This window comes from Monoraphidium neglectum, assembly GCF_000611645.1.
Source record: "Monoraphidium neglectum strain SAG 48.87 unplaced genomic scaffold scaffold02555, whole genome shotgun sequence".
Lineage (NCBI taxonomy): Eukaryota > Viridiplantae > Chlorophyta > Chlorophyceae > Sphaeropleales > Selenastraceae > Monoraphidium > Monoraphidium neglectum.
In genome coordinates this window covers 2,865-9,802 of record NW_014011073.1, presented here as the reverse complement: position 1 = coordinate 9,802, position 6,938 = coordinate 2,865, and the positions used below count along the sequence as shown (strand labels likewise).

Genomic DNA, 6,938 nt, shown 5'->3' with positions numbered 1-6,938 from the left:
GGGCAACCTCGTGATGGTCACGGGCGGCCACAACAACGGCCGCGTGGGGACCATCGTGTCCAAGGAGAAGCACCGCGGCGGCCACGACATTGTGCACGTCGAGGACAGCGCCGGCAACAAGTTCGCCACGCGCGTGTCCAACGTGTTTGTCATTGGCAAGGGCAACAAGCCCCTGGTGTCGCTGCCCAAGGCGCGCGGCGTGCGGCTCACCATCATCCAGGAGCAGGCCAAGCGCTTTGCCGCCTAGAGGGGGCAGCCCCGCTGGCGCTGGAGCGCAGAGGCGGCGGCGGCGGCGGGGGCGACGGCGGCAGTGGCTTTGCTGCCGTGCGAGGCAGCCCTGCGTTGTTGTCGCGCTGACCCGGGGCGGATCAGGGCCGTCTTTTGATGTGTGCGCCGCACGCAGCGTGTTGCAGCGCTGGCGCATGCGCAGGGCGCACTGTGCCTGGCGGCGCGTGGCTCTTAGTCCGCTTATGTCGCGTCATAAGTCAAGTGTCTGCCAGCACGAGTAATGGATTGCAACAAGCAGCGACTTCAAGACTTGGCTCGTAGCAGTCATTGGTAGTGTGGCAGTGTGGCCGTGTCAAGCAACAGTTCAGGGCATTCCAGCCAGCAAACAGCAGTGAGTGTGGCAGAGCAATCAGGGGTGCAAACACACGCGCCCCCTGGTAGTGGCGCCTTCGGGACCTTGGCCACACCCGGCCAGCATCATGCGCATGAAAGTCATAAATCGCATTTGCCTGGGCTGCGGTGCGCATCCGCAACAAGGTAAGCAAACATGGATTATTAGCAGGACACCAATTAACGGATGATCAGAATGGCATGCAGCTTCAAAACGGACGCCACCAGTGGGACGAGGGGCGCCGCACGACTGCTGCCCGGCAGGCAGCTCGCCTGCCTCGTTTCAGGGGTCGCCTGGGCAAGGGGTTGACTGGCTCTGCGTTGAAGATGCATGCTGGCTGGACAGTTCACTGGACATTTGTTGGGCTGAGATGATGCAGCACATGGGCCGCTGTCGCACTACCCATCGCAGTGCATCAGCCCCCTGGTTTCCTGCCCAGCAGGGTGGCCAGCACCACTGCATGTCCGGCTGACATCACCTCGTTCTGCTGGGGATTGCGACAGGCTTGTGCACAACATTAACCGTGCTTGAAGAAATGCAGACCAAATCGCAGACTCATGTAGATTGGTTTGCACAAGATTGCAGATGACCGCTGCCAAATTTCATCGTACGGGCCGCAAAACGATCTGAGCCGGCAGACCGTGCTTCACCATATGACTGTGTAGCATCAATATGAACCTTCTGAAACGTTTGTGGCTCACAAGTGCGAGCTCGGGCAGAGCGGCGGCCTACGCGCTGCTGGGCCACGGGATAACGGTTGCGCTGGCGCCGGCCTGTTCCGCAGCCCGCGCCGTCGCAGAGCTGCGCGGCGCGCAGCGCGCCGGGCACCCACTGGACCGCTCGCGGCAGGCCTCTCTTGCCGCCGACACCGTACCGCACGGCGCCGCGCCTGGCGGCCGCAGGGGCCCCGACGGGCAGCCCTCATTTTCATCCGCCCTCTGGGCCGCGGCCCCTGCGCTCGCCGCCGCGGCCGCGGCCGCGCTGCTGGTCTTCTGCGCGGGGCGGCTGCAGCGCGCGCTCGCCGCGGCGCGGGCGGAGCTGCTCGCTGCCGCCGTCCTGGCGGCCAACGCGGTGGCGGCCTGGACCCTGGCGGGGCCCGCATTGGATGTGGAGCCAGTTCTGATCTGCATCTTGTTACTAAACGGCACCCTCCTTGCCGCCGCCGCGTCCGAGCTCAGAAGCCGCGCGCTAGCCCTGATCGCCGCCGCGGGCGCCGCTGCGGCGGCCTGGGTCGCGGCCGCGTGCGCGCCAGCGCTCGCAGGCGGCGGGGCGGCGGTCGCGGCGCTCGGGGCGATTTGCGTGCGCGGCCGCGCGCTTGGGCTGGCCGCGTTCGCCGTCGCGCCCGCGGGGGCGGCGGGCGCCGGCATGCTCCTCTGGATGTGGCTGCGGCGCCTCCGTGCACAGCGCCGGCGGCAGCAAGCGCAACAGCAGCGGCAGCAGCGGCAGCAGCGGCGGCGGCGGCAGCAGCAGCAGCAGCAGCAGCAGCAGCAGCAACAGCAGCAGCAGCAGCAGCAGCAGCAGCAACTGCAGCAGCAGCAGCAGCAGCAGCAGCAGCAGCAGCAGCAGCAGCAGCAGCAGCAGCAGCAGCAGCAGCAGCAGCAGCAGCGCCAGGAGCCTCAGCAAGGGCAGGAGCGACAAGGGCAGGAGCGGCCGCCCGCGCGGCCGACGCTTGAGCCAAGCGGCTCTCGCGGCACTGCTGGCGCGCGGGCGAGAAGCAGCGAGGCAGGCGCGCTCGTCATTGACTTGAAAGAAGTGATGGCGGAAGCGAAGCGCCTCTCAGACGCGGCCCGCGCGGCGGGTACCCGGGTTAATTACTCGCCCCACGCCACGCGCCGCGCCACAATCAGCGTGAAGCTTCAGCCCACTGGCAGCGCCGACGGCGGCAGCAGCGGCGGCGGCGGCCAGCGCGCGGGCGGTGCCTCATCCTTGGCCGGCGGCGTGGTCGCGGGCACGACGGTGTTGCTGGCGCCGCAGCTAAGCGGCCAGAGCGCGGCCGAGGGGCCGTCTTGGCGGCAGCGGCCGAGGGTGACGTGGCCAGCGGCGGCCGCGGAGCCGGTGGTGGGGGATGCGGCGCGGCGGGCGGCGGCGGCGGCGCTGCAGGAGACGGTGGCGAGCATGGCCCGTGAGGCGGCGTTGCAGGCGCGCCACGTGCGCGCGCTGAGGGACACCATCCGTCCGCCAAAGGGCATTGCTGCGCACGCCCGCGGCATGGCGGCGCGCGCCTGCTTTTCGCGCGGGCAGCCGCTTTGGTCCGCGGCCGACCCTGCACCTGGCATGCGGGCGCTCTTCCCGGCCGGAGCGGGGTGGGTAATCGCGACGCGCTCCCTCACAAGTTCGGGTCCCGTCGTCATGCAACGCGCTCTGCGCCCGCAGGCGGGCGTGGTGGCACCCACCCATATCGTCTACTGCGGCTTTCCAGGTGAGGCGCTGCAGCCCTTGTCAACCACCACCTACCCCGTGTGTGGTCCTGTGTGTAGATGGCACGCATTTATGGTCACCATAAACACGGTGTCAAATCACCAACACCAGCGCGCGCCAATGCTGCCTCGACGGCCGTCGCCCGCGGGTCACCAGCCGGCACCCCCCGCGCCGCCTGCACGGCCCCGCGGCGCTTGTCTCGCCAGCGCGCCCTGCTGCGCTGGGCGCAGCTGCACTGAGATGCCGCGCTCGCCGCGGCAATCATGTATTTGCCCTGCAGGCTGCCTCCAACTGTCATTCCTCGTCATCGGCGCCGCCACCACGCCGGAAGCTTCCCGACCAGCAGCCGCGCCGCCTGCACCCGGCTCGCCCAGCCAAGACGATGACGCCGGGCCGCGACAGCTGCGGCTGACGCCGCCCGCGGGCTTCGACGTCTTGAGTGCCACGGTCATCCCATCCCCCGCGCGGCAAAACCCCCAGCCCCCAGGACGGACCGCCGCCGCGCCGCTGCGGCCGAGCGGCGCCGCGCCGCCGGCGCCGGCGCCGGCGGCCGCCGAGCTGTTTGCGTCTCCGTGCGCGCTCGTCCTCGCGCCCAGCGCCGGCGGCGGCGCGCAGGACGCGGCTGTGGCCGGAGCCTCTGTCAGCCATCCTGCAGAGGCCCCGGGTGGGCCGGACCTGCCCGCCAGTCGCGACGGCGGCGGATGCGTCACGCTCCACGTGCCCAGGGCGCTGGCGGTGCAGCTGGCGGCCTCTGGGTCTGCCTTGAGGGTGGTCGCCTGCGCGTCTGGCAGGTGATTACGTGCCCGTGTGCATCGTGTTCCCCGGGGGTGGGGGGCTGCCGTTGGTAGTGGGGCCACTGTATCAGTGACACGCATGGCTTCCGTGGCTCTCGCGCCGCAACAATTGCAATTCTAAGTTTGCAGACCATGGCTTGCTATGCAGGTGTTCACCGCTGCTGAGCCACTGCCGTTGATCCCAACCCGGCGCAATCCCTGAGGCCCCCGCCTGACGCGACCGCCCGCCCGCCTTCCGCCACCCGCAGCCTCCATCCGTTCCATGACGTCACTCTGACGTCACAAGAGCTGCTGGCAGCGGCGGCCGCCGCCGGAGAGGCGCCGGGGGAGGCGGTGGAGGGGCCGCGCCCGCGCAGGGCGGCCGACGGTGACATCAGCGACAGTAGCAGCAGCCTCAGGTGCTCCCCCGACTGCGCCCCAGCGGGCGGCGGCCCCACCAGCAGCCCAGTCCCCAGCCCGGGCGGCGGGCGGAGCGGCGAGGGCAGCGGCGCCCGCGCGCACCTGCGGGTGCTTGTCCCGCTGCCTGCTGCTGCTGACGTGGCGCCACCAGCTGCCCTGCTTCTCTTGCACCTGCTGGAGCGCGCGCCGGCCCCGCCCGCGGGCGGCGGCTCCAGCGGTGGCCGCGATGATGAATGTCTGACGTCATCGGGCGCGCCTGGCGTCGCGGCTGGGGCACGCGACTCGCTCGTCGCCCAAACGGCGGCCCTCGCGCTGCACGAGGCGCCGGGCGACGCAGGCAGCGGCAGCGGCGCGGCGGAGGGCGCGGGCGCGGGCGCGAGCGCGTGCCGGGGCGCGGCGCGAGAGCTGCGGCGGCTGTGCAGGCAGCTGGCGGACGCCGACGGCGTGACCCCGGGGGCTGCCTACGGCCGCCACATGCTGCCACTGCTGCAAGACCTTTTCTTGGCGCTGACAGCCGCCCCGGGCGCCACGAGCGGCGGCGTCGCAGCCGGCCGGGCCACAGAGGAAGGGAGAGAGACGGCCGCCGTAATGCCCGGCGTGATCGCGGTCGGCCCCGCGGCCGAGTCGGGTGCGGCGGACCCGCCGCGGGCGGCGACCGAACGCGCGCCGGCGGCGGCGCTGCTAGAGTTTTTGTTGGCGAACGAGATGCGCGCGTGCGCTGCCCTGCTGCCACTGGGTTCGGCAAGAGCAGCTGTGGAGGCGGGCAGCGGCGCGCAGGGTGAGGCCGGGCCGACAGCGCAGGGGGCGCCTGCCTGGAATTAGGGCGCCGCGTTGCCAACGTGCAGGCCTGCGGCACAACTGTGTTTGAAGGGAAGGCCAAGCAAATGCAAGCGTGCACATGTCTACATGGGTACATTTACAAGGGAATAATTTCATGGGGATTTTGCTTCAGTGTGTCGGCTGGCCGGCTGGTTAGTGATTGGCTGACTCGATGCCAGGCATCTGCCATTGAAAACAGCAACACATAAACCCAGGTTTTCATCAGTCGACTTGCACATGGTTGATTGTAGACTCAGGTACTTGCCATTCATCTGAACTCTTGCCCTTCCCTCTCCCTACCTTTCAAAGACCAGTCAGCTGCATCTGTTGATGCTGCCCCCGCCAAAGGGGTGTGCGTGTGGCGTTTGCTGCACGTTGGGCATGCCTCACGGGGCGCGGCGAGTTTGCATACAGCAGTGGCCAGTGTATGCAAGAGCGCTCGTGCACCGACCCCTGCTTTTTGACACGACGACTCATCAACTTGAGCTTCTCCAGACTTGGATTGCCCGCGCATCATACATGGAGCAGCAATTGGGACCACATCACCTTGGCGCTGACGTTGCCTTGACCGTGCCACGTTGCCGTTGTTGCCTTGATACAGCATGGAGGGCAATGCTGAAATCGTTGGGTCCCTTGCCTGATTTGCTATGTTGATTTGCTAGGTGCATGCAACCCTTCAAAACTCTGTCCAGGAGGAGAGATCGGTCCATGCGTGCATCATATGGAATTCTTCATCTACATCACCACACCATCGCATGTCGCCCAAGCTGGGGGGCAACAGGGTTCCATGCTTTTTACCCAATGCAGAACAAGTGTACCCTGATTTGTCGAGCACGCGTGCTCCCGTCATCATCACCGATCTGAGCAGCCTGAACACCTTGGCGCTCGCAGTGAGAGGGAGCCCACCTCTTCATGTTGAGCAGGTGCAGGTTGACTCAGCGCAAGCGGTGCAGTTGTCAAGTCGGCTTTTTGCGGGCAGAGCATCCCCCTTGGTTCTACTGACAGGCTGACAGTCTGAACATGCAACGATCGGAGCTGCCAGTGCCAAAACGGAGTCCTCCAGAAGGGTTACCACCTCACTTAGCTCAGGTGTGTCACACCAGTGCATCCCGTTCCCAAAGCACGCGTCCGCCAGATGACAATAGGGATAGTGAAACACTTACAACTGTCTCCTCGGGTGCGAAGGACGGGACACGGGTGATGCACGAAGACACATCAACTCTCGGCGATCTTAGGTAGTTGCACACAATGGCCGGTCCGGAGAATGCTTTGCCTGAATACCTTTTTTGAAGCGACAGTCATCTCGCACAGCGCGGTGGGCTACACGTGCGTGCTCCCTGACAGTTGCGCTCGCCCACGTCACGCGGTTTCGTAGGAGCAAGGGCAACCCCACACAATGGAACTGGACGGCTTGAGCTCTCAGGGCAGCTGGGCCTCCAGCCCGGGGGCCGCCAGCAGCGCCAGCACCGAGCTGCTCGTGGCTGTAGACAACGGCGCCGCGCTCGCCAGCGCAGCAATAGCAGCCGTGGCGACGACAAGCGCTCCCTTGAATGGCCCCCAGCCCTACCCCCTGCCTTTCGCCATCTGCATCGGCGCCGAGCCCGCCCCAGGCGCCGCACTGCAGCCGGCCCTCCTGCCGCTGCCAGCCAGCGTCGACGTATGCGTGCCGCTGCGCCTCGCGCAGCGCCTGGCGAGAGAGGGCAGCGGCCTCCGCGCGGCGCTCTCCGCCCCTGGCGCCGCCGCCGCCGCCGCCGCTGCCGCCACCGATACCCCCATGGCGGACGTGCCGCTCGTGTCCCCCGCACAGCTAGCCGAGCGCGCGGCGGCCGCGGCCGCGGCGGGCACGGGGCACGTGGTGCTGCAGGTGCCGCTGCCGCCGCTGCGCGCGC

The 6,938-nt window shown here is 68.1% G+C and overlaps 1 protein-coding gene across 1 annotated transcript in view; it reads left to right on the top strand.

Moving 5' to 3' along the window:
• Positions 1–1,291: 1,291 nt before the first annotated feature.
• Positions 1,292–6,938, top strand: part of MNEG_11009 (hypothetical protein) — a gene marked incomplete at both ends in the record, with an annotated part of 8,020 nt that continues 2,373 nt past the window's right edge. Inside the window, 3 exons of the mRNA XM_014040519.1 lie at positions 1,292–3,038; positions 3,318–3,828; positions 4,080–5,008. Coding sequence (XP_013895973.1) covers positions 1,292–3,038; positions 3,318–3,828; positions 4,080–5,008 — 3,187 coding nt within the window. The remainder of the gene's footprint in view (positions 3,039–3,317; positions 3,829–4,079; positions 5,009–6,938) is intronic.